Here is a 27631-nt window from a genome sequence, read left to right as displayed (position 1 = left end):
TTTCAATTTATCTCCTTCCACGTTTATGTCATGCATCTCACTTTTACATATATGTTAAACCCTATAGTACATCATTATTATTTTTGTTTAAGCTGCCAATTATCTTTTAAAGAGATTTAAATATGAAAACTCTCACATATTTGCCCATGTAGTTATTTCTGGTGTTTTTCATGCCATGGTATAGACCTATATTTTCCTGTGATATCTTCTTTCTTCTGCCTGAAGGATTTTAAGATTTTAGAATTTTTAACATTAACAAGCCATATTAACAATTTAGTATTTCTTTTTCTTTTTTTTTTTTATATTTTATTTATTTATTTGAGAGAGAGACAGTGAGAGAGAGCATGAGCGAGGAGAAGGTCAGAGAGAGAAGCAGACTCCCCATGGAGCTGGGAGCCTGATGCGGGACTCGATCCCAGGAATCCAGGATCATGACCTGAGCCGAAGGCAGTCGTCCAACCAACTGAGCCACCCAGGCGTCCCAACAATTTAGTATTTCTTATAGTATGGATCAGCAGATGATAAATTCTTTCAGCTTTTGCATCAGGAAAAATCTTAACTTCACCTTTGTTTTTTGAAATACATTGTTGTTGGGTATATAATTGTTGTTCAATAGATTTGTTCTTTCAGTACTTTAAAGATGTTACTCCACTGTGTTACTGCTTACATTTTCTCTGAAAAGAAATCTGTGATCCTTAACTTTGTTCCTCTGTATGTAATATGATTTTTTTTAAATTGGTTGCCTTTAAGATTTTTCTCTTGCCACTAGTTGTTTGCAATTTGGTTATGATGTGCCTTGGTGCAGTGTTTTCATTTTTGTTTTCACGTTTATTTTGCTTTAGGTTCGTAAAACATCTTAGATCTTTGTGCTTGTAGTTTTTATCACACTTAGAAACTTTCTGGCCATAATATATTCAGGTATATTTTTGTCTTCTCCGCCCTTTCTTTTGAGGACTCCAATTATATGTATATTAAGCTTCTTTAAGTTATCCCACAGCTCACTGATGCTCTATTCAATATTTTTTAATTCCCTTCTCCATCCTCCTTTTAGGTAGTTTCTATTGCTCTAATTTTGAGTACACACATCTTTTATTTTGCAATGTCTAGCCTGTTATTAATCCCATTTGATGTATTTTTCATATCACATATTGACATTTTTATCTCTAGAAGTCACGTTTTAATCCTGTGTTGCACCAACCCTGTCCCAAAATTCTTTTAAAATATGGAATATAGTTATAATAGCTATTTCAATTTATTTTTCTTTTATTCTAAATAATTTGTTAGTTCTATATCAAGTTGAATTAAATGGGTTTGGTTTGTTTTGTTTTGTTTTGTTTTTTTCCTTTTCATTATGGGTTGTATTTTCCTGTTAGTTTGGATGTCTGGTAATTTTAATTGGATGACAAACACTGTCTACTTTATCTTGCTGGGTGCCAGATACTTTTAAGTCCATAAATTTTACTGAGCCTTCTTCTGGGATAAAGTTGGCTTAAAATAGTTTGATCCTTCTTGGTCTTTATGTATGTTAAATGTGGGGTCCCTGGGTGCTTTTGGCTCAGGTCTTGATGTCCAGGTCCTGGGATCCAGCCTTGCATTAGGCTTCCCACTCCCTCCCTTCTGCTCCTCCCCCTGCTCATGCTCTCTCTGTCTTTCTCTCTCTCCCTCTCTCTCCCGAATAAAAGGAATCTTTTTTAAAATTACATTAAGTGAAAATAAATAAAATACTTCAGGTGGGACTGCAACAGTATTTAGTCTGCAGCTTATTATTCTTCACAACTGAGGCAAGACCCTTCAGTGAACACTACACAGTGCTCTATGAATCTTGAGGTTTTCTAGTTATGGCTGGTAGGAAGAGTCACTATTCTTTGTAAGCTCCAAATATTCTTACCTGTCATCCTTGAGGGTGGTCCTTTCTCAATCCTCAGGTTATTTCCCTATACTCATGTACTGATCAGTGTACAGCCCTTTCTAGAAGGCAGTAACTAATCAAATGTATTTATAAATTGGTCATACATTTGTCACATGCTCCTTAATATAGTTCCTTGAGTGTGCTCAGAACCATTGGGTGTGGTTCCCAAATAAGATAGCCTCATGACAAGCCATCACATGTTTCTGAGATAAAAACAGGCACACAAGAATTTTGGAAACTTAACTGCTGTTCTAAACTAAAAATATAGAATAATCATTATAAAACATGCCAACAAGGTATGCTAAATGACATCATATTAACTTTATGCTTGTTTTATTTTTCAGAGACATTTTTTAATTCAAAGTCAAACCAAGAAGGAATTCCTTTGGGGACAATTTTAAACACCCAGTTGAATGAAAACCAAAAGAAGATCTCCAAATGGCTTAAGTCCATTATTTAAAGTACCTGCTTTAAAGAGATGGTATTCTGCTTCAAACCACATCCTAGTCCTCTTCTCCAAGAAGAAGCAGTATTTTATATAAGAAGAAAAACTTATGACAATTAGTTTAACACAATTTTACAAGCCAAGTGAGTCGACAAATAATCATATTGTATATGAAAAGAAATTTTAACAAGCCTGTTTTTATTTTCATAATCCCTAGAATATAGTATATATCAATAATTGCTTGCTGCATAAATTAATGAGTTTCAATGAAAAGTTCCCTTCCTTCAAATTTTGGTCAGGCTCTAAATCATCCATTGGGTATTATATACACATATTGAAAAATCATGGGTTTATCTAAGAATAAAACTCAATCATTGAATAATTTTTAAGTTTATTAAAAATAAAAGCACCAAAGATGGTATGACACAAAAAATAAATAAATAGAACAAATAAAAAGAAGCACCATGACTTAAATAAATAAAATAAATAAGAGACAATAAAAAATAAATAAAAGACATAAATAAAAGAGACATGACTACAAAAAATAACTTTTAGTTATTCAAATCACAGTAATGTTTTCATTATTTCCATTTTATTTTTAGTTTTCTTACAATCTGAGCTTCTCCTACTTCAAAAAAATATATATATATATGACCCAAGTATCTATACTAACCAGCTAATTAGGACGTAGCACAACTAATCTGAGATTCAGTTCAGCCATTTCAAGGTACTGATGTGTTTGAGAACACATTTAGGACCACATGGAACACAGAATAGGGCCATGGCTCAGGGATATGAGCTAGATGTGACTAAACTATATTTTCAGGCAGGTTCATTCCCTTCCTTCCACAGGAAGCCTTGTTAAAATAATGCAACGCTCCCACATGATATCGATATATTTTTTAAAATGAGCATTTTGCATCTGGAACCAAATGAAAGCTCTGAGATGAGCATAGTAGAATTCAGCCTTCTTGCTTAAAAATATTCCAGGAGGAAGAAACAGGAACCATGTATACAGGCACATTCGAGTCACCACAAAATTTAAAGTTGCTTCTCTGAAGCAGATCATCAAAACAAATAGCCTGATTTCTAAGTTTTCACCCATTTACCCAAGAGTCATTTATAACTTGAATCTATCTTACTTCAGCTATCAGGTGAATGGCAGCATCATGGAAAAGCCCTGCTCTTAGATCTTACCCAACACGGATAGTTATGATGTTATCTCCTGATGGTGGAATTTCTCTCCTTGCCAATAATGGCCTGCTTTGGGGACTCCTCTAATTCAATTAGTCCTCATTTGCTAAGCCAAATTCGGGATCACAAACGTCTCCTGGGAAAATTCCAAAGACCATCCATCACATTCCGTCAGTTCTACTTATTCCGTCCCATGTACCTAAACAAGTGTGGGATAGGGAGAAGGAGAGCCAAGAGCGTGGGCAGTCACGCTATAACAAAAAAGGAAATCGAAGCAAGCAACATGGAAATGAGAAGCCAATTAACTACAGATTTGTAATTCTGATAAATACAAACAATGAAAGATGTATAATTTTGGGGCGCCTCGGTGACTCAGTGGGTTAAAGCCTCTGCCTTCGGCTCAGGTCATGATCCCAGGGTCCTGGGATCGAGCCCCGCATCTGGCTCTCTGCTCCGCGGGGAGCCTGCTTCTCCCTCTCTCTCTGCCTGCCTCTCTGCCTACTTGTGACCTCTGTCAAATAAATAAATAAAATCTTTAAAAAAGAAAGATGTATAATTTCATCTCTCTGCTATTAAAGCTATGGTTATATGACCACTTATGTATCACTGAGGTGAATTCTATGGGAAATAAAGTATTTTCCAAAGCTCTATAAAGTTCTTTTAGTGTCACTGAGTTCTGGTACCCTTAAAAGGCCTCACAAAACTGGGTGCCTGGGAGGCTCAGTTAAAGAGGCTCAGTTAAAGCCTTTGCCTTCAGCTCAGGTCATGATCTCAGGGTCCTGAGATTGAGTCCCACATCAAGCTCTCTGCTCAGTGGGGAGCCTGCTTCTCCCTCTCCCTCTCCCACTCCCCCTGCTTGTGTTCCATCACTCACTGTTTCTCTCTGTCAATTAAATAAATAAAATCTTAAAAAAAAAAAAAGACCTCACAAGTCTACAACTGATAAACTGGAATTCTATTGCCTGTTCCTTTGGATTTTCCTAAAGAAGGAAAAAATAAAACAGTGTTCTGGTTTTGACTTTTCTTTCAAATGAAATCCATTTACTGTCAAGAAGGAGCTCATCTCCTGAGAGAATCTGTATCATCAAATCTGAGAATTCCCTTAAAATGCTTAAAACAATAGGATTTGAATGGGATTGCCTCTGAGTTTTAATATATTAGTGTCAACTGACATAGCTGAAGAAAATGAAGTTCATGGAAAATTGGCAGTGTTGTCCTAATTACTTTATAATGTGGACATTCCAGTCCTACAGTATCTTAAACAAGTACTATATGTTTGTATAATCATTGACATAGAATCTAGCCTGGTATTTAGGATCAGAATGTCTGTTTTTTCCCCTATCATATCCTCAACACTGTTCCATATTATACAGCAGTTGTTCAATACATATTTATTGAAAGAATGAAGTGCATATTTTAAAAATTATGTTATAGGAACACCGGGGTGGCGCAGTCAGTTAAGCGGTGGACTCTTAGTTTTGGCTCAGGTCCTGAGTGCGGAATCAAGTCCTGGGTGCGGCCCCACACTCAGCGGGGAGTCTACTTGAGAGTCTCTCTCTCTCTTTCCCTCAGCCCCTCCCCACCCTGTTCTCTCTCTCTCTCAAATAAATTTTTTTTTTCAAAAAATTATGTTATACGGTACCTCTTTTATTATCCTATATATCCTATATACTATTCTACATATCCTATTAGCCTATATTTTCATTGCTATTATGCTATGGATTTTGCCTGAGATGTAAGGCAAATGTGAGGAGGAAAACCGAAGTGAGTAATATTAACAAAAACGAAGAGCCACCTTCCTCTGGACAGAAACCGACAGTAACCACCAAAAGAGCATTCAGAGCATGGCCTCAGAAAGTACCGGGCCGCAGAGCTGATCCAATCAAAAACTGATTCTGGTCATCTCCATGAACCAATGCCCCTTCACAAGGGGTTGGAGACCCTCCAAGACCAATCAGACAATCAGCCAGCACTTTTTAATATCCTCAAGCTGAGTAAGTCACAGGTATCCAGGAGACACCAGTAAAAGATGCAATGAGTCCAAATTCTCCAAGGACAAAGCACTTTTTTGACCCAATTAGAATGCCAGCGACTGGGGCACCTGGGTGGCTCAGTGGGTTAAGCCGCTGCCTTCGGCTCAGGGTCATGATCTCAGGGTGCTGGGATCGAGTCCCGCATCGGGCTCTCTGCTCCGCAGGGAGCCTGCTTCCTCCTCTCTCTCTCTGTCTGCCTCTCTGCCTACTTGTGATCTCTGTCTGTCAAATAAATAAATAAAATCTTTAAAAAATAATAAAAAAATAAAATAAAAGAATGCCAGCGACTACAACTGTCTTCTCTGCACCTCCTATCATCTCTCGCATTTCTCCTTAGACATCACCAGCCGTAAGTCTGTACTGAGCACATTATGCCCCCACAGCCCCTGGTATCTTCCTGACCACGTCTTCATCCAATATACCAGGAGGCATTTGTTGAAATTCTGTGGGTGCCATCAGGAATTGGGTCTATTTATTGCTGATGCCAGCTCCAGACAATAAAACGAAGGAAGGGGATGGGGAGGCCAGGAAGAAAAAGAGAAATAGAGAGGGAGGGGAAAGACTGTGGTCAACCATAAAGGGATGTGTAGAGTATGGCTTCCTTCTGAGAGAAGAGTTATAATTCTAATATTGGCACAGACTAGGTAAAGCCCTCTTTTCATTAGTCAGAAACAAAAATTTCACAAAGCTGTCATTTACCCTGTCCATATGCATACACTAGAAGCCAGAGGCCACAGGCAGGTGGAGCTTACAGAATGTTTTGCAACAGCCCACAAAATGGTTAGGAAAAAGCCTGCATGGATGTTTTTAAAAATAAGTGTCTCCAAGCTGGCCCATGAACACGGTGGACAATGCTTGTCCTTCCCCTGCAGGAGGAGGGCAGGACCAAGTGTTCAGCTTTGAAGGTCCTCATTACGCTTTTTAACTCTTTAGTTCCCAGTACCAGGTATTCCTGGCTAAGTCCACTAATAACAATGAGAATCATAACCAAGAATGCGTATCTTCAGAAGGCACAGGAAAAAAAAAAAAAAAAAAGAGCTGGTTCCAAGTGCAGTTTGCCAAGGGTTATTGAGATATTTGGTATGCCTACAACTTTTTTCAACTAAAATTAAGTTTTTAAAATGGTTTCCAAGATGTCAGATGGAATGTAATTGGTGGGTAATAACAACTCAAAGAATCTTCTTTGACCATTAACCAAAATAACGGAGACCTCACTCTGGTGTTTCATTTGCCTCCCTGGTAGCCGTCACAATAATCATCCAACCTTAGAGCCCAGTGTCTCTCAGCCTGATGACTAAGTCAAGAAGCAAGAGGGTGCATACACATGAAGAATACTCATTTTCACTTTCCTTCCAATGAAAATGAAACAAGAGGTTATTTCTTATTTCTGCATGTGTCTGTCTGGTGAAGAAAATGTTACATCAAAAAAATTCTGGTAGATGATGGATGTTAACTAAAGTTATTGTGGTGATGTAAGTAAAATCCTTACTCAGTACACCTTAAACTTAAACAACGGATGCATATCCATTTTATCTTACTAAAACTTGGGATCCAGTTCCCTCCAGACCTAAGAGAAAGCAGTCACCAAAGCACACCGTAGGTGCTATTTATTGTCGTAATCCCTCCCCATTCCACTTTTACCAATAAAATATCAATTTTAAAATGTGAAACGTCTATGGAGGAACCCCCAGAGCATTAGGTTACATATACAGCACACGTATACATGCGCACACCTGAGGGGGCCAGGTGGTCACACATCTTTGGAATCCATCTGGCCTATTTCCCCACCCCGGCGACTTCATTGCTCTTTCGTGCAAGTGACCACAGACAGTAGATCTAAATTCAGCACATGTGAGGGTCAAATGATGCGGCAAACAGAATTTGACCTCAAAAAATATGCCTTTGTCCTTTCACCCATCCCCAAAAATGTGTGCATATGCTGAGTTTTGCTTGCTGCGAGTTCATAAATCTTTATCCCAGATTACTCGTTTCCTCATCTAATGCTTACAGAAAAGACAAGACATCTGGATATGTTTGTTCGTCCCTCTCCAGCCCCCACCCCCCCATCCCCTCAACACACACGCAACAGCTGTAAGAGCAAGGAGAGCATGTTTTTAAAATTCCATTGGTTCATGTAGGCACATAATGTGAAGCAGCTCCAAAATGGACATCAAGTAAAAAATACCAGTTTTCAAAAGTCTGTAATTATGTATTTACACAAATTACATAATCCTGTATGTATTTACATACAATTACAGATTATCAAGTAAATAACACAATGTTGTAGTGTTAATGAGATGAAATAGAAGGAAAACACCATAAACTAAAGCCATTCATTTATCTACAACACAGGACCTGGCAGGACAGGTTCCCCAACACTGACCTAGTATGTCCTTCACACTGCCTGGGGACATTCACATGACAGATGGGAGGGTGGTTCAGTCCATGCCCGCTAAGTCTCTGACCAAGGTGCAAGTGCTGGCACCAATAAGATAGTGGTTTGGCTAACTGAGCATCTGTTTGTGAAAACTGGAACCACCCATTCCACAGTGGCTCGGAGCTGCCATCCAATGGGCTTTGGGTCTCCGACGACAAGAACTGGATGCAAACCCACCCGCTCTAATGCCCAACAGGACAATCCCCAGCCAAAACCCTGAGCCAACTACTCTCCCAGAACACTTATTTACATAAATTGCATAAGTCAATATTTATTTATTTACAAACCATTACAGTTTATTGTATCCATTGCCAAAAGCATATAACATTTTGTTTTTCTTTAAAAAAAAAAAAAAAAAGAAAAAAGAAAAGAAAAAGAAAAGGGTACCCAAACAAAATAAGTCCAAAAGTAGACATTAAAGTAGCATTTTCTAGGAATGCATGGAGATTTTAATCTTTTTCGCAAACCAGTTGCTTTCCTCTAGGCCGATTATCTAGCATCTCGTGCTACTTTAAGATTACTTTTGGCTACCTCCTAAAACCAATTTCTTCAGTGCTAAGTATTGTACCTATGACATCCTAGAAACTTGCTTCTTCCCTGTGGTCAGATGTTTAATGTTTTCAGCCAAAAATAGCAAATGCTTTTTGGAAAAACGAAAGCCTGATTATGTGCACATTTCAGCAGCAGCAAAGGGTTAAGTAATAAATAAAAAATACTACATCTTGGAATTAAATGTAATTTCTGTTTTGAAAGAGAAAAAAACAAGAAAATAAATGAAGAGGACATTCTGAGTTTATCATAAATCAACTATTTTACATTGCTTCTGTCCCCTCCCCCCAAATATTTCTTAATTCCAAACGTTAGACTTAGTTTTTCCTTAATGCACATCAGCAGGAGGGCTTTGCTACATATTGGAACTCTGGCTATAGAAGGGCCACATGTGCTCATGGCAATAAGTCATGCACTTCTACTTCAAAACAGCTTTAACTCAACAGTGACATATTTTTATTTTTCATAAAGAATGTGCATCAGAGCAAAACAAAGTTGGAATATTAAATTTTAAAATTAGTTACATAAATCCTAACACATTTTTTAACTGTCACTTTCAATTTCCCAACATAACTGGCTAGAAAGTGTTATATGTGGTATGAGAATTTGTTATAAATTCCTTTTTCTTAAATATTGCTTTAAGAATTTGGCTCTTTTCTCCTTAGTATATAGTAAGAAATAGTCTTCCTTGCCCAAGGGCAAGTTCCAAAATTATTGCTACTAAAGAAATATGTATTCTTATGCTTTTCAGCATAAAATGTTATAAAAGCCTTGTAAAAGATATTCTATATAGTAACCTCCCCTCTAAAAAAATTGAGCGCTGTGAGGACCATTTTTAAAAACAAAACACAGTCAACAGGTATAATATTTTCCCCCCTCATTGTCATTACTGATGAAGATATATTAGTCTCGTTTTGCAAGTTTTACGTGAAGGGTGCTATTTATTCCCATGTATTATGATGGTTCACACCAAAAGCAATTTTCTATAAAAGACGTTACAATGACCCCTATGATGCTTGTATAATGTCATATTTGATAGCCAAGTGTACAAATAAAAAGTCTCCAAGAATGATCCTGTTTAACCTATTGTCCCTTAAAAAAAAAAAAATTTTTTTTAAATCTGTGCTACAGAAGCTCTTTTTTTTTTCCCCCTTTTTGAGGATTCTAAATCAGTATAATGTTTGATGTTAGTCCTGTTGTCCTGGAGGCCAACTAAAATAAAAGCATAGTTAATTGTTCAGCTTTGGTATATTCTGCAATAGGTTTAAACACGTAGGATATATGCCAACCCTTGTATTTTCCAACCGTGAAGTTACAATGATGGAATAAGTCACTTATGAGAGAGGAAATATTACAGACACAGAATAAAAGTTTGAGACCCAGTTTTTCTTTAATCCTCTGGGATAAGCTATGAAACAAGCAGTCTGAAGAGTGAATACTCAGTGTCATGAATGATGTGCATAAGTTTACAATAATACGGGCACAAAAGAGATTGTCGCCTTTAGTACATTAGGGTCATTAGAATTTCTCATATCCATGCACCGTTATATTTACTTGCATGAATTTACCACAGGTTCGTAGCGGACTTTGCCATTTAATGCTTACAGAGCCTAAAGCTTCCAAAATGCCTATCTGGCCTGTACATATTTCATTAAAAATAAACTCTATATAATAAATAAATATATAAAATAAATAAAATGTTGCCTTTGGAATTTCTATAAATAAATTTAACTTTTTTTTTCTTTTTTTTTCCTTTTTTTTTTTTTTAATTTTTTTTTTTTTAAACTAAGAGGTCTTTGCTTTAAATTCACCGGGATGCCACCCGTGAGCATGAACTGAAAAAGTCCTTTAAGTAAGACTGCACCCTCCATGCCTTTGAAAATGCAGCGTACCCTTGCGCAGGCCACCAGCCAAAATCCTGATGAGTCGAAGTATGGCAGCTGTGCTGATACAAGATGAAGTACAACTGATCAAAAATGTAAAAGCGCGTCTAAATCCCAGCATGCATCAGGCCGCGGTCCTCTCTGCTTCTGCTTCTCTCTTCCAACTCCCTTGCTACTCATCCACGCACACACTCACACCCCCGCTCAGTCTCCCTCTCGTCCTCTCACAATAAATCAAGCAAGTGGGCAGCGGCGGTCCTCCAGGAGGACAAGCCTGTTTAAGTGCAGAACAAAATCAGCATGTTCCCATCCAAGCCTCCATCGTACATTATGCATGCGGCAAAGTTTGGCAACAGTGGAGCTGGTGTGATGACACAGCTAATCAATTAAGAACCCACCGCGTGAAACCTTTATAGTGGTTACTTTTTTAAGGGCTCAAGTGAAGAAATTGTCTTTGTCAACTTTGGCTTAGAATATCCTTATATAGTTCAGGTACTTTGTCGGGGTCCACTGGTCTAGGTAAAAAATGTGTGAATTTCTGGTGCCGTTTAGTCCTCGTTCCTTCTCTTGGGGTCCCGTCTTTATTTAATGCAACATAGTATCGCCTTCCAGTGTCCACGTGTTTATATAGATTCGAAGAGTACGTGTTATACCAGTTTTCTTCAAACTGTTCTCTGAATACACACTCTTGGGTTAGTTTTTCCTGTTAAAACAGACAAACAAAACGGTAAGTATTTTGACAAAATACCTGCTTTCTGTATTTAAAGCAATATTTAATCATGACATAATATAACTCTGGTAAGAAAACACTGATTTTAACCCATTTTAACCATTGTGGTGTATTTGCAAAAGTGCTGGACTGTATAAACTTAACTACATGCTAATTGCTTTTCATGCTGACTGAAGTGCAAAAGATTCCATTTTCTAGTTAGAGTTTTTTTTTCATATGCCCATTATTTGAATGAGCCAAACAAAGGATGACCAATGCTATGAGTTGTTCTCATTTTTACAGCAGCAATTAGGATGGCGAGCATCCTGCGAGGGAGAGTCTTAGCCGAAGCCAAAAGTTCAGATAACTGCCTCATCTTTAGTATATGCTTTATAAAGTACTTGCAGTGTAGACCAACATGCTCAACATTAGCACTGAGGTTGGATATCTTCTGCCCTCTGAAGCAGGAGAGTTTACTTACCACTCCATAAGAGTGCTTTTCAAACTTCAGGGTTAAGGAAGAAATCACCTGGGATGCTTCTTTAAAATGCAAATTTGCAATCTCCAACCCTTTAAAATTCTGATCCAGAAAGTCTGGAAATATGCATTTTTAACAGGCCCTTGGGGGAATTCTGATGCAGTTAATCCACGGTCCACATTTCAAGATAGAATGCTTTCTATGTGACTGAGTCTTCCTGAATACAAAGAAGTAAAAACAATTGTTGTTGCCCTCCTACTTCCTTTAATTTAGACAGAAAGAGCCCCCCAACTTAAAAAGCCACATTCTCAGGCACACAGCTACCAACAGAAAAGCTGTACTTATTCCTACATTCAAAGTTAGAAGGTTCCACATTTTTGCAAATGTATTACACCTCTCCCTCCACCTGAGCTTTATAAAACTCTAGGTCCCATTTAACCCCACGACCCACGGCTCCTGCAGTCATGTGTCTCATGGGCAGTAGTCGTGACCAGAATCAACAGACACCTTACATCCCAAAACCAAGAGCACACCCAAGTCACAAATGCTATCCTCTGAAGGAGAAACAAGGCAACGGAATTGAATGGCCTCTGCTCTTTTTACCACTGGACCGCAACTTTTCAAATCAATACCTTCCTTGATGGTACTTTTAAAAAATGAACATATAATGACCTTTAAAAATATTCCCCTTGCTCTTGCCCCTCTGGCACCTTACATAAATAAGAAAACAAACCAGAAAACAACACATGTCCATGCACAGACTTAAAACAGCAGAACAGATAAGGGCATTTGACGTTTTTCCCTTTCTGACATTCAGACCCATCAAATATACAGATGTCCTTTTTCACCGCACACACCTGAGACACAGTTTAGTACACTGAGTTCATAGAGGGCAGCTGGGGAGAATCCATCATGTCCTCGCAATGGAGTAAATCAGGAGAGCAAAGGGAGGGAGGGAGAATTTGACAAAATCAACAGTCTAATGTGAGGCCGGCTCCCCTACTTCTTTCATGAACTAAAGGCTTAACACCCACTCCAAAGCACACAGTGCTTGCCGGCACCTCCTCTTCCAAGCCCCGAAAGGGTTTGTGACACAAAATTACCTCACTAGACAAGTTTTTCTTAAATCAAACAGGGCAAAGCCAAAAGGAAAAACAACACGTCTGTCAAGGACAGAAACGATGGGGCAATTTTGGAATGCCGATGTTGGGTTTGTAGGGACAAAATGAATTTTGGGGAGTGAGAAGTCATGCGGAGCTCCCCTCTCAGCTGGATTACCCACTGGGGTGCCAGGAGAAGCTCCACCCTCAGAAGGAGGGGGTGAGCAGTGGCCAGACAGCCCCTCACCTCACTCCACATGGAAACCTAAAGGCTCGTTCTTCTGAGAAAACACAACCTCTACCCTCCCCTGCGCTGGAGGACGAGGCTGCATGTGATTTCTCTTTCATCTCCATTAAGACTGACGAAATAAAAATAGTGTGTTAAAGACATTACCAGCTATTTTAGTCGTTACTTCCATCTGTGTAATAAATATTCTCCTCACAGACAAGATTATTCCTGGCTAAAAATGTCTGGTTTGGTTTTGCTGTGATTAAGTAAGTTTTCCAAACAAATTATGTTTTTGTTTTTGTTTTTGTTTTTACCTAATAAAATGGACCAGCATACGGAACTGCATGCTGAACATTTAGTTCCTCAAAAAACATGAAAAACTAACTCAATTGAAGCTTTCTTTTTCTCAGCAGGAAATCATATTACCTGACAGACATTTCATTTAAAAAATAGAACACTTCTGTCTCCTTTTGGAACCATGAGTTACGTACTAGTCCTGTTTGCTTTATAGAACTATCATAACTATAGTAAAATGGACTTTGTTGGATTAGAAACACAGACATGTCACCTCAGCAGAAGATAGGTAGTTTGCACACAAGTAAAGGGCCCAGCTGTGGCGTCGAAGGCCCACGCAGATTCCAGCTTCGCCCTTCACTAGCTGTGGGACATTTACGACTACGTACTTAACTTGTACAAGCCTCAGTAACTTCAACTTTAAAGCAGGTTAGTATCTTGAGAGAGGGCTATTACAAATATGCAGTCAATGAACATGCTTGGCACAGATGAAGCCCTCCATAAACAAGCAGTGAGACATTATGTTGGTTGTTGATATTGTGTTAACATCATAACCTCTCACAACAGGGAGGAACTTTGGAGAAGAGCTAATACAACTTCTCCTGTTAAATACATGGGACAGCAGGACCCAGATGTGAAATGTCTTGCCCCTGGTCTGTACCAAAGGATCTCTTTATTATGGGAATAAAGCCACTTGAGCAAGAAGTTTCTAGGAGCCCTACTGGAGGCCCTTCATTCTGGAGACCAGTTCCTTCTGGGATTTTTTGCTTTTCTCTAAGCACTGTGATTCCTCCAGACTGGCTCCTGGTGCTATTTCCAAAGGGCCAGGCACAACAGAGGGCCAAGCAAGGGAAAGACTAGGGCTCGCAGACTACGCTAGTGAATTACATGAAGTAATTGTTACTCTAAGACTCATATATGCTTCCTTACTTCTTTGCCTTAACAAAAGGTAATTTTTAGAAAACAATATTCACTTTGCAGGCTGACTAGGTAGAAATTATAAACAAAATTCTCCAGTGGTAGGGACAGCACAATCTAGCAAGGGAACACATTTGGTTTCAGAATTTATGAAAAGATTCTTGGGGTGCCTGGGTGGCTCAGTGGGTTAAGCCACTGCCTTCAGCTCAGGTCATGATCTCAGGGTCCTGGGATCGAGCCCCGCATCGGGCTCTCTACTCAGCAGGGAGCCTGCTTCCTCCTCTCTCTCTGTCTGCCTCTCTGCCTGCTTGTGATCTCTCTGTCAAATAAATAAAAAATCTTTAAAAAAAAAAAAAAAAGATTCTCATTGTATATGTTCTGAGAGGTTGTTTTTTTTTAACTTATTTAAAAAAAAAACTTTTTTTTTTTAAAAGATATAAGTGAAGAAACTGAACTAGCCTTCTCACTGCTCAAAAAACACTGCTCTATTTCCCCTAGCAGGCTCTTACACCATTTTTTTACATACACATAATAGAACTTTCTAGGCAACCCAGAAAAATGAAGTGAATTATTCCATTTAAAACAGTATTATCTATAGCCAGCACTTTTTGTGATGGTTAAGAGTTCAATTGCCTCCTACACAGAAGGGTTGTCTGACTTCAGTTAACAAGTTAAATGAGATTGTGCAGACATTACATTGAAAAAGCGCTGGTACATTTCAGCTCCTGTAATTATAACACAATTAGTATAATGTCACTCAGATAAACTGACGTACCTCAAAAATTAAAATGATCATTAAGAATTAAAGAGCCTGTTCCTTTTTTATGCCATGTATATGCTTTTAAAAAATTTCTTCCTCTTATTGGGGATTACATTCATGTGTGACTTCTGGTTTTGGACAGACAGATAAAATAGCAAGATTTACAGAATTGCTCTCTTTATGATTGCACTTTAGAACTCAGTGACAAAATACTTAGTCGAGGTGACTATACTTTATATTTGTACCTTGCAGTGATTTTTCTAAATTAAAAATAAGCAAACGAGTGCAAGTTGGGACAGCAAAAACATATTAGCCTGTATTCTTCTATATATGCAGAGGAGGAAAAAAAACTTCTGCCTTCCAATCAACTCTACACTTTAGAATTATAGAACTCAGATGTTTTAAAACTCACCACATGTTTCCAATGCAGACAGTTTATAGAGTATTCCACTATAAAGTGATCAATTCTTGTTTTATTGTATTTCCATGTTTTAATTTTTTTTTAGATTATTTAACTATAGCTGTTTATGGCATACCTATCTTTGAACTGTTGGATTATATCACTAGGCTTGGGTGGAGAATGTGGATTTAATTCAAAAGTCTACTAAAGTCCATGCTTTGGAACAAAATCTGGTGAATGTTAGCAACTATGGAAACCTCTTTTCATTTTATATCATCAAATTCTAAGCAGTGGGAAAAACTGAAATTAAAACTTCAAAACTTTTATGAATCCTATTAAAACCAAAGAATGAGATAATAATGTGAAAATTACAGCACACTCTTGAGAATGCTTAGGAATGTTATAAGACATAAACTCATATAGATACCACTTTAAAATATAAGACAATTGGAAAATATGTAATCCACATAGGCCTTATTATGCCCAATTCATATCTATACCCACTTAAAAACTGAAATCAGAATTTTTCAAAATGTAAGGCTCAACAGTTCTCATGGAAAACATATAGGCTTATGTCATGCTATCATTTTAAAACATGATTTCCATATTTATATGCATATAAAAATATATTTATGTTTACATATTTATAAACCTATTTATAAATATATATGGTGTAGCTTTAACCACTACCCAAAATGGTTGCATTTATTCAACTCAATGGGTCACTTAAACTAGTTGCGCAAACTAGCCCAACCCATAAATTTGAGGTCAGCAACTCTACAGAAACCAACGTGATAGTATAGTTTCCAAACATTCTGTAAGTTAATGATTTGATGTAATCCCTCGTTCTCATATCTCCCATTTATTACAGTCATGGTATTTAAACCTCCCTCAACCACAATTACTCGTACAGATGTACTCTTCCTCATTAATAATCTAGCAGTAAAGACTTAATGGGAGTTGTTGCAAGGATCGGGGTGATTAAATATAATGACTAAAGGACCATTAATAAGAAGCCAGTTCTTTTAACTCTTCTCTCCTGGGAGAGGTCCCCAAATAGACAGAAAGCAACAAACACAGAGGAGAATAGGCAAGAGGGCACTATTTCTTATTTTATTAGACTCCAGTTCAGAGCCAACCCCCTTGTGCCCTGGACATGGCTCACCGTAAGCCCCCTCTTTCAAAACCTCTTTCAAATTCCCACTATTCCAGATGGGCCTGCTTTCATATCTATGCCTCTGGAATTGTGGGAACAATTGAATCCGTTGTGTCTGGCCAATGTAAACAAAATGAAGCAAGGAGGCAGGCAATTTTTCTGTCGGTCTCATCAAAATGTAGAGAATATTAAAAATTCTGACATTGCTCTCCACTCCTTCCCTCACCAAACACTAAACAAAACAAACACAAATGACCTTCTCTCCAGAAGCAGCTTACTTGGGCAGTTGGGGGTTCAGAGGTTGGGGCCCATCTGAATACAGGGGCACATGAACACTTTCTATGCTGTGCGTTCCCTATCCTGTGGTACCAGCAAAGCTGCCGAGGGCAGAACCTACCACAGACAGGCTAGTCAATTCAGGTGCCTTCCTTAGAATCTGCCTCTAGACATGGATATTTGTTTAGCAAATCATATTAGCTCATCAATTTGTAACTCATTTCCAGAGATGTAGTCCCACAGGGGAAAGAAAACCATGCTCCAGGTGCACAAGGATTCAAATTCGAGAAGTCCAGTATTCACTTTAAGAAACATCATTGCTTGTGTCCCTATGTGGACAATTAGATGTGGCACATTTAATGCTTCCACTGAGACCCTGACAGGAAAAATTCATGAAACTTCTTTTAGGATCTCAGAATACCATTGTAAAAAGAAATCACATGTAACATTTCTTACCCTACAGGATGATCTGGTAAGAGTAGCAGGCCATTCAGTGACCACTTAAAAAATACATCAAAGACCTGCAAACGCTGAAGAAAACTCCCGTGCATAGCTCCTAGCGCTCTTAGCTCCAGAGGGAAGAGCCCAGAGCAGAGGGAAGGCCCTGGAAGAATCTGACGGACACACAATAGCAGAAACCCCTAAAGCTGAACAGCTGGGCAGAGAAATTAAGGAAATAAGGGATCCAAAAAGACAAAGGCAATTGAATCCAACTACTTTGTTTCCAAGATAACCATCAGAGAGACCTTAGGGAGTGGGAAAAGAAAAATGTGCCAGAGGTTTTCTAAGATAGACAAAATGGGTTAAATTAAGAACTTGGTTTGTAGAAATAAAATTAAATCAAAAAATGAGCCAATACAATGACAGTAGAAGCCCAAAGATTATTTTTGAAGAACTAAAAGATTTGTAGAATTTCCTTATGTAAAGGAATGCCCAACTTCCACAAACACAGACACACACTCTGGGAATGGGGCGGGAGGTGGGGGTTGATTAATAATCCTGGGCCTCAATTTCCTTTCTGTAAAATGAGGGAACTGGACTAAGACATTTCTAAGGTCTCTTTGGGTCTAAGATTCTAGTGATTCAGTGCTGGAACCTCAAAATGGGAAAAGCAGAGCTATCCACAAGAACTCTGGAAGGACATATTGAACAGGAAATGGAAAAAGAAACTGTTGTGGAGGAAAATAGGGAAAGAAACTAAATAAAGTGTGCTGCACCAGTTGCCCACTGCAGAGAGGGTGGGGACAGCTGATCAGAAATGCAGACTGAATTAATGCTTCCAGAAGCAGCCAAAGGAATGAGATTGCTATTTCAAGGAAGAAATGAGGACAAGGAAGAAGACATCCCTTTGGCACGAGGGGCCCTTCTCTCTTCTCCCTGGGAGACCATTAGAATGATCCTGTCTGGAAGGGGTCTTGCCTACTTTGTCCTTACACTTTGGAGCTTGCCACTATCCTCTTTGCCATGTTGGCCACCAGAAACATGGCTCATTTAATGAATGCTTGCCTGACCCACAAACCCTACATCATAAGTTCTCCCCTGGAGAATTTACTTGGGAGGAAAAACCAAGTCTTGCAAGAAAACAAACTCAAACCCAATGGGAAAGCTGACATGTGCATAGGGTAGACAAAATGCAACCTCAAAGATAAATAATACCGAACTCTTGAACTTCTCAACACCCTCCTCCAGCCAATGCTGGGGGGGCCCTACTGCCCCATCCCCACCCAATACCCACAGAGAAACCCTACGTAAAATAAAATCATAAGGGAGATAAAGCGTGCCTCTGGCATCGCCCTTACTTCTTGGGTCCCCAGCTCCTAGCTCCAACCATACTCATGCCAGCCCAGATTTCTCTAGAATTAAACTTTTCTTCCCACCCCTGACTTTGTGACATATAAATGGCCCTGCTCTCTTAAAAAGTACCCAGTGTTGCTGTCTTTCCCTCTTTGCGACACAAAGGTGACTGTGTCTCTCTCAGGGCCCTTCTCTCGGCTAGAGTGGGACAACCAACTTCCAACAGTAATCAGGGCTAATACCATCAACTAGAATTCCGTTGCTCCAAAACAAAATTCATACGCTGACATAGATCCTTTTTTAAAACTGTGCTTTAATCCTGAAAAAACAGTTCCAGTGGTAGACATTTCAGGTGCTGTGATAGCGTGGTGAATCCACTAATATGTGAACATAGGGAAAAAAAAAAGAAGAAGAATTACAATAATACAAAAGTGAATGAAATCCCAAAGAAAGAAACTTCTTTAACTATATGGATAAAGTAACAGTGAGCTACATATAAAAATAAAGTATCTAAAATTAATCTTGATTAATCTTGATTAATCAATTAATCTTGATAAGCAAGGCTTTATGGTTAACACTTCAACGAATGATTCCAGGGATGCAGGAATGAAGCAGATTTATATCTATTTTCAAAGACTTCGTCATACATCTTCGTTCCAGAATTCAAACTTGCGAGAAACACGTTTTCTGTGCATCTCACATCCAGTCAGGAGTCTGAGAGGCTGCACAGGGGCAGCGTTCCTCACACTCATCCATAAGGAATGCTAAGGGGACAAGCTTGTGCTAACGAGCCACTGCGAGCCAAGCAGTGCACTGGCTGTTTTATGGGCTTCGGCTCGCACAGCAATGCTGTGATGTGGCTGTCATTAGTCCTGTTCCACAATTACAGCTCAGCAAGTCTGAGTAGCCTGCCCAAGGTCGCACAGCCAGTGAGCCAGAGCTGGGATGCAAATGATCCTTGGGTTTCCACTACTCTGTGCTTTGCCTCCAGCTTCAAACCTTTCCAAGTGCAAGTATAGGCTTCAATATTTCACCAAAACACTGCAAACTGAAAATCAACTTAAAAGATCATGAAAAAGAATACAGGCCACATTGACACAGCCAAGAGAAAAGCTATATCGAACACAGCAGTTCGTGTGGGGAAAGGATGGAGGGATGAAACCTAGGGCCAAGTGTGGACAGAATTACGTCGAGAACATACAATGCCACATGGCAGCTAAACGGGTAAAAATCATTCAATGCAAAGCAATCACATCATGCACCCCAGGGAAAGGGATGCCTTTGGTATGACCTTGGCAAGTCTGTTCTTGGAATACTGCATTGAGCTTTGAGAGCTTCATTACAAGGGAAAAAGCAAATGATGGAGATTTCCATGAATTCCAGTACACACCAAAAAAGGAGTAAGAAAAGTGGGGATCAACTCATGTCAGGATTTTAAGCATTTATGAAGAGGACAAAGACAGCTCTGTATATGTCTCTCCCACTGAACGCCATAACCTTTTAATCCTGAGGGGGAGGCCTCGGCAGCGGGGGTGTCAGGAAAGCAGACATTTTTCTCGGCCCCCTGTTTGGATGCTGCGGAGGTGTACGGGTCAACAGACTGAGAAATGATGTCTCTGCATAAGTACACGTCAGTCCCCAGCCGGGGGGGGGGGGGGGGGCGGGCAAGAGGGAGGAGGTGGCCGGGCCACCACTGTAGCTGCCTTTAGGGTACCGGCTCCTCCTTGCCTCCAGGGGAGCCAGCTTTCTTTGTGGGGCTCAAGGGCACCTCCCATGCCATGGCTGAAGACAGTGACCGGAAAAGACCTTCCAATGTCAGCAGTGAAGCCTCTGGCAGCAGGTGGGAGAAACAGAAGCAGAGACAGGACCAACCACGGCAGGAGGACCAGAATTAAAGATAACAAATCAGGATATATCCAGCAGCCACCATGTTTCTGAGCCCAGGTGCAAAGCTGCCTTCACGCAAGCCTTCCTCTCAAGACACCTGCCTATTTTTCTCCATCTCCTCTGTGAAAAATCCTGGAGTTCTCTCCTGCCCTGGAATTAAGCTCTCTCCTCTAACTTCTCGGAACCCTTTTTGTACATAATTCTATCATACTAAATTATAATTCTTGGTTTGTATATTTGCCACCCCCAACAAAATTGCAAGTTCTTGGACCAGTTCTAAGCTGGGAAGAGGAGGCGTCATCTGCATTTGTATGTAGAGTTGATCTCATTATTTGCAAGAGTTCTGTTCTCTAAAGTCACCATGAACACTGAAGTCGAGAATATGGATGCACTGCTCATAAGAGAAACACCGGGTCAGGTTCCACGCAAGTCAGTCATAACACTTTCATCAAGCTGGTTTTTTGTGGGTTTCGATTTAAGTTAATGTTGTAGATTCATTAACAGTGAACTCACAGCCAACAGCACTGTAGCTCACGCTCACACAAGACTCTCTCACTAATCTAGTGTGCTCCATAAGACACATCGCAGCCATCTTGCATTTGGAAACACCAGATAGCACTCCAGCGCTATGCCTCGGGGGGAATTTGAAACAGTAAAACCACCAAAAAAAAGCACAAAAAGGGAAAACGTGGCACTAAATAGATCCCCCAAAGGACATTTGTTTATAGTGTGAGCTGAAGAAAGAGAGCAGAGAGCCTCACCTGGCAAGACCTCTGCTGGAAACGTGCCGATCAGGCCATTCCCTTCTGCTTTCCCTTGAATGTCTGTAGATGACCATGCAAGTGCCACTACTAATGACTTAGAGTCACAAGCAGATTTGTAAGGACACGAATTTGCAAATATACAATCTGCAAATAATGAGGAGCAAGTGAATTTCCAGGACCAGCATGTATTAGCAGTGGGTGGTGCCAGTGATGTTTGTTGGCTCCACAAAAGCCAGCACGGAAGACTAAGGGAGTAAGTGAGGGTGTGAGTGAGTGAGTGAGGGTATGTGTGAGTAAATGGAAGAGTGAGTCAGTGGCGAACAAGTGAGGGTATGAACGACTGAGGGTGTGAGTATGTGAGTATGTGAATGAGGATGTGAGCAAGTATGTGAGTGAGGGTATATGTGAGGTTTGAGTGAAGGAAGGTGTCAACAAGTGAGTGTGTGAACAACTGAGCCTGAGTGAGGATATGTGTGAGTGTGTGAGTGAAGGTGTAAGCCAGTAAAGATGTGGCAGAGTGAGGGTGTCAGTGAGTGTGTCAGTAAGTGTGTAGGCAAGTCAGTAAGGATGTGAGTGAGCACAGGTGTGAGCAAGTGAGTGGAGATGTGAGTGAGTATGTGAGCAAGGGTGTAAGCGAGTGAAGATTTGAGCAAAGGAAGTTGCGAGCAAGTGAGTGTGTGAACAAGTGAGTCTGAGTGAGGGTGTGTGTGTGTGTGATTGAAGATGTGAGATAGTGAAGGTGTGGCAGAGTGAAAGTGTGAGTGAGTGTGTAAGTGACTGTATAGGCAAGTGGGTGAGGATGAGTGAGTACAGGTGTGAGCAAGTGACTGAGTATGTGAGCAAGTGAGGATGTAAGCAAGTAAAGTGAGTGTGTGAGTGAAGGCATGGGCCAGCGAAGGCATGAGCCAGAGAAGGTGTGAGGGAGTGAGTCTATAAGTGAGGATATGAGTGAGTGTGTGAGTGAGGGTGCAAGCAAGTGAGTGGGAGCATGAGTGAAGATGTGAGCAAACTGAGCGAGTGTGTGAATGAGTGAAGGCATGAGCTGGTAAAGGTGTGAGGGTCTGAGTGTGTAAGTGAGTGAGGATGTGAGTGAGTGAAGGTGTGAGGGTATGAGCAAGTGAGGGTGTGATTATGTGTCTGAGTGAGTGAGCAAATGTGGGAGTGAACATATGAATGAGTGAGACTGACCCAATTCTGATCAGCCTATCTGGCATCACTAATTCAAGGAATCAGAGGAGACTGATACACTTAAAAGAGAAGCAGGAGGCTCTACAATTCAGAACCTGTCTGTGCAACAGGCTCCAGTGAGGAGGAGCTCAGGTTCTGTGTGACCAACAATCCATTCTGACGCGAGAGGCGATGCTAGAGAGGCGAGATGGAGGAGGCGGGGAGGGAAAGTAGCAGCTAAGGGAGGCATGGAAGAAGCAGGGGGTGCCTGGAGGCGGTCAGCTCGTGCCTGTGTCCCCAGTGTTTATTTTCTCTTGGTGGTCCTCATGCCGCCCAGTTTACAAATTAAACATGTAACATTTCATGTGTGCAGGGAGGCTCAGGACAAAAAAAACCATTAGTCAGGATTGCCAGTCAACTACTTAAGTGAGATATCCATTGCACAGATATGCTGTTCTTTTCAAATGTATATATGAACTGCTCTGTAACAAATGTGTTTTTCAATGTTAATGAATTCATCTATGTTTTGTCATAATGTATTTTTTTTTTTTTCAATCAAAAGACACAAGCATAGGGGCCCCTGGGTGGCTCAGTTGGTTAAGCCCTCTGACTCCTGATTTCAGCTCAGGTCTTGATCTCAGCATTATGAGATCAAGCCCCACCTAGGGCTCCATGCTCAGTGAGGAGTCTGCTTGAGATTATCTCTCTCTCTCTCCCTCTCTTTCTGCCACTACCACCCACCACCTCATGTGGCCCCCACTCTCTAATAAATAAATTTATTTTAAAAAAAATTGGTTGGGGGGTATTCCTGGGTGGCTCCTTTGGCTAAGTGTCTGCCTTCAGCTCAGGGTTCTGGTATCAAGTCCCGCAACTGGCTCTTTGCTCAGTGGAGAGCCTGGTTCTCCATCTCTCTCTGCTGCTCCCCCTGCTTCTTCTCTCTCATACTTTGACAAATAAATAAATAAAATATTAAAAAAAAAAAAAAGGCACAAGCACAATTACCATCCTGTGTGACTCCCTAACACTTTCTATCAAAAAGGGAAACTTACACACAAAATGATCAGGAACCATTCTAGTCTGCCCTCTAATCTTCAGAAATTAGGTGCTTAGGAGCCAGGATCCTCAGGAAAAGAAGGAAGGAAGGAAGGAAGGAAGGAAGGAAGGAAGGAAGGAAGGAAGGAAGGAAGGAAAGAAGGAAGGGAAGAAGAGGGAGAGAGAGGAAAGAGGGAGAGAGAGAAAGAAAGATGGAGAGAGAAAGAAACAGGTGATCTGGGATCCTACTGACAATATATTCATACTTTCAACATGTAGTAAGTGCCAACTGCATGCACAGCACTGTTTTAAGTACTGACAGTTCCATAGGAAACAAAGGTAACCAAATCCCTGTCTCCTCAGAGGTACGCTTTAGGAAATGGAATTCCAGCAAGGACACAGAAGAACCAGAGCCAGTGGAGGCTCAGCCCCAAGAAACAGTCACACTCTGAAGCTTTCTTCGCCAGAGTCCTCCAGCAGACCCTGAGACAGCAGTGTAGAGCAGGGAATAAGAGTAAAACCAAGATCAGGAAGACAGAAGGGATCTTATGTGAAGTCCACACTTGTCATGAGGAAGATTCTACTCTGAGACTCCCGAGCCTGAACAAAGACCATGACTGAGCATGCTGCCTGGTACCCAGAACCTCCTCCTCCAGATGAAAGGAGAGCCATCTCCTGAGCTATTAATGATTAAAGCCAAATCCTTTCCAAGGCCTTTAAAGTCTCCAGACCTGTGTTCTGTGACTTTGATCATTACTGAGGTGGGATGTCTTAAACATGTCTCAATAAATCAGTAAAGCTAATCCACAAAACAACTAAAATTAAACTTATACTTACCTAAAATTAAATAAACAAATAGACATATTTGTTAAAAGATGATTTTTCCATAAACTTATGGCCATTGGTACAGATGCTAAGGAAACAAGACAACCACAAAATAAAAACCAGGCTATTAGAAAGCGGGGGGAAAGTTCCAAAAATCTTATCTGTAAAGGAAATACTAAATCCTTCTCTGACACATGGTTAATTCTGGTAAAATTACTTTATATTCACAATACTGGATGGCAACTCTTATGCATATACATCAGACAAAGTTTATTCATTCACCTATGCTCAAATCACAAATTCAACTACATTCAAATCACACTAGGTGACCTTGAAAATGCCACTAAGCCACTAAACCATCACTCTCCCATCTCTAAAACAAGGACAGTATATGAACTAAATCAAATAAGATAGAAGACGTTCCTCTGAGGTGCTGCCCTCTTTATCACTGAAGAATTATTACTTGATCCTTTGAAAATTGGCAATGTACATATGCAGTAGAAGACGATGCTCTATTTCCCAAAACATCAGTTTAAAACCACCTATTTCCACAACATGCTGCTATCCAGTGGATCATAAACAAACGTCCCTTTTCATTTCCTTTATATGAATTACATGCTTTGGAGACTATCTACAGGACATGCCTAAACATCTACCACCAAAGTAATCTGAAACTGACAAACCCCAGTGACAAATTGCTAAGTCTAGCGGTGTCTTGCCATGTGGTACAAGTATTCCATTCCACAAACACACTAGTTTATCGTGCTTGCTCAAAAGCTCTCACAAGTGCCAATGCAGAATGCCCAATGGAGACAAGAAGGCCTCCACTCCCCTGCCAGCCTCAAGCTGTCTCTCCAGCATACCACTGAGCCTCCTTGCGGGACTTCACACCTACTAGGATGGGATATTTTCAAAACTGGCATCCGCAGACCCTAGAAAACATAGGGCTTTAATATGGAGAACTGCAAGTTTTCTATATAAATGTTTTCACTTGGTCATTCCACCTCCTTAGAAAGTAAAGGGACTGTTTTAAGGCTGTTCTGGACACTCCAGATGACCACCTGTAACCAGACACTGGTGCCCAAGAATGCAACTGTACTAAGTAGTACTGTCCTGTGCTACTTTCACCATCAGGGTTAATAGGAAAAGAAAAAGACATACCTAGCCCATCATCTAGTCTCCCAAGAATTAGAATAGGAAGGCTGGGCTGGGGGTTGGGGGTGGGGGTAGGGGGATAACTATCCTCCCGAGGTGCTCCAAGGAATAGGTGGGCTCTGCTCAAAAAAGCTTCAGGGCCACACTGACAGTGAAGCAGTGTCTTAGCCTCAGACGGATAACATCTTCTGTCATACTAAATCAATTGCGCCAATCTGGATTCTATTGGTCTTAGAGTTTAGTGCAAATTTGAACAGTAATATGTTTTGAATTGGAGTTGCTAAAGAAGTATAAGAAGTTCGTGTCAGTTCCTATTCAAATGACATAGTCACAATCATTTAAATCAGTATGAGTTTCTAAGGATCTGAGATCCTTTATTGTTTCTCTTAAAGAGACTGATACATTGCTTTACTCTGTGACAGGTATCTCCCCATCTCTACCCCACACCATGGAGACACCTTGCAAGGGAAATTCTTTGACTCGCATACCTCTAACCCAGTAGAGACAACCGCTGAGACCACTGTATTTTTTTTTAAAAGTTGATGTGCATAGGTAACACGGTCAAAAATCCATCACACCTTGTTATTACATGGATTCATATAAACCAGGGCCCAGTTGTGCCTCTGGAAACATAATAACCAAATCTACTAGGAAACACATGTTTTATAAGCATCTCCACCAGAATGATGGTCAGGTTCCAAAGCACTAGTCTGAGGGCTGCGAGAACCAGGCATGAGTCACACTCTGCCGTCTACAAAGCCTGGGTCTTTAAATAAGGAAGAAGAGGACACTGTAAAACCACAGTAGGCAACCACATCCTAGGTAGTGCTATCAACACACAGTGCCCAGATACAGCAAGGCTCTGCATCCAAGCGGGTCGTGACAGGCCGGAGAGCTGGCTCAGCAAACACTGACCATATGCCAACTGCACAGAACATGTACTGCTGGGCCTTTAAAAAACAGAAAGATTATAAAGACAGAGAATCTGATGCCTAGAAATTTAATCTAGTGGAAAAGACCAACGGGAATTAAAATTCTAAACAGAAAAAAAGTAACTGCTATAAAAGGGATACAAACCTGAAATCTGCATGTCATTTTTTTGTATCACTTTTATAGATTCTATGCTCTGCTTTCCTGTATCATTATGATTTTAATGATTGTGCTACCTTCTTTTAATGAAAAGGTAAAATAGCTTTCACTAAATGGCAAGCTTCTTGAAGGAGATTAATTGTTTTCATGGCACTCTTTTTTAAAGAGATATTTATTATAGTTAATTACTCTTGATTCTTTAATGTATCTTGATACCAGGAGCACCTGGGTGGCTCAGTTGGTTAAGTGTCTGCCTTCAGCTCAGGTCAAGATCCCAGGGTCCTGGGGTTGAGTCCCGCATCATGCTCCCTGCTCAGTGGGGAGCCTGCTTCTCCATCTGCCTGCTGCTCCCCCTGCTTGTATGCTCTCTCTCTCTGACAAATAAATAAAATCTTTTTTAAAAAAATAAACACAATATCTTGGTAACATTCAGATAAGTTAGATGAAGAAGCTAAAAGTAACTATCCAAGCCTTACTTCCAATCTCCTTGATAAGAACAAAAGTGACAAAGGTATACTAATACTCTAATATTCTGGCCAAGTATGTGTGTGTGTGTGCGTGCAGTCTAATACCCTCTCTATGACTCATTTGAAAGCTCATGAGCCTGAACTTTACATTTGAAAGCTCATGAGCCTGAACTTGTCTGCCCTACCTTTTCTGAGACTCCTATTCATCCCTCAAGATCCAGCTTAAATATTACCACCCAATTTCCTCGAGCAGTTATTTAAACACAGTTTTGGACCCCAAGATATTTGTGTGCTTCTGTAGTGTTGTACACTTCACATTGCACTGAATTATTTATAAAAATATTTCTCCTACCAAATTTTGAGATCTTTGTTGCACTGTTAAGCACTCAGCACAGCGCTAGGTACATAGTGGGTATAAATGTTTGTGAATGAATGAGCAAATGAAGGAATTGATGCATGGTACATAGTGGGTATAAATGTTTGTGAATGAATGAGCAAATGAAGGAATTGATGCATGGGTAAATTAACACATTAGTGTGAGAACTAAACCCCACCAGAGCCAGAATTTTTCAGGTTGTCCTTCAACCGTATCATGATACGCGTTAGCAATAATGTTTTTCCTATTGCCACATTCTAACAGGGTACAAGAATTCCATGCATTTTTCTGAAGAAATATGACCC

At 40.2% G+C, this 27631-nt stretch overlaps 1 protein-coding gene across 1 annotated transcript in view; it reads right to left on the bottom strand.

Moving 5' to 3' along the window:
• Nucleotides 1-9932: 9932 nt before the first annotated feature.
• FGF9 (fibroblast growth factor 9) overlaps nucleotides 9933-27631 on the bottom strand; it is a 32531-nt gene continuing 14832 nt past the window's right edge. Inside the window, exon 3 of the mRNA XM_004774339.3 lies at nucleotides 9933-11153. Within this exon, the coding sequence (XP_004774396.1) occupies nucleotides 10908-11153 (246 nt within the window). The 3' untranslated portion in view covers nucleotides 9933-10907. The remainder of the gene's footprint in view (nucleotides 11154-27631) is intronic.

The sequence above is a fragment of the Mustela putorius genome, unplaced genomic scaffold (assembly GCF_011764305.1).
Source record: "Mustela putorius furo isolate JIRA1106 unplaced genomic scaffold, ASM1176430v1.1 tig00004035_pilon_pilon_pilon, whole genome shotgun sequence".
NCBI classification, from domain to species: domain Eukaryota; kingdom Metazoa; phylum Chordata; class Mammalia; order Carnivora; family Mustelidae; genus Mustela; species Mustela putorius.
This window is presented reverse-complemented; position numbering and strand designations above follow the sequence as displayed.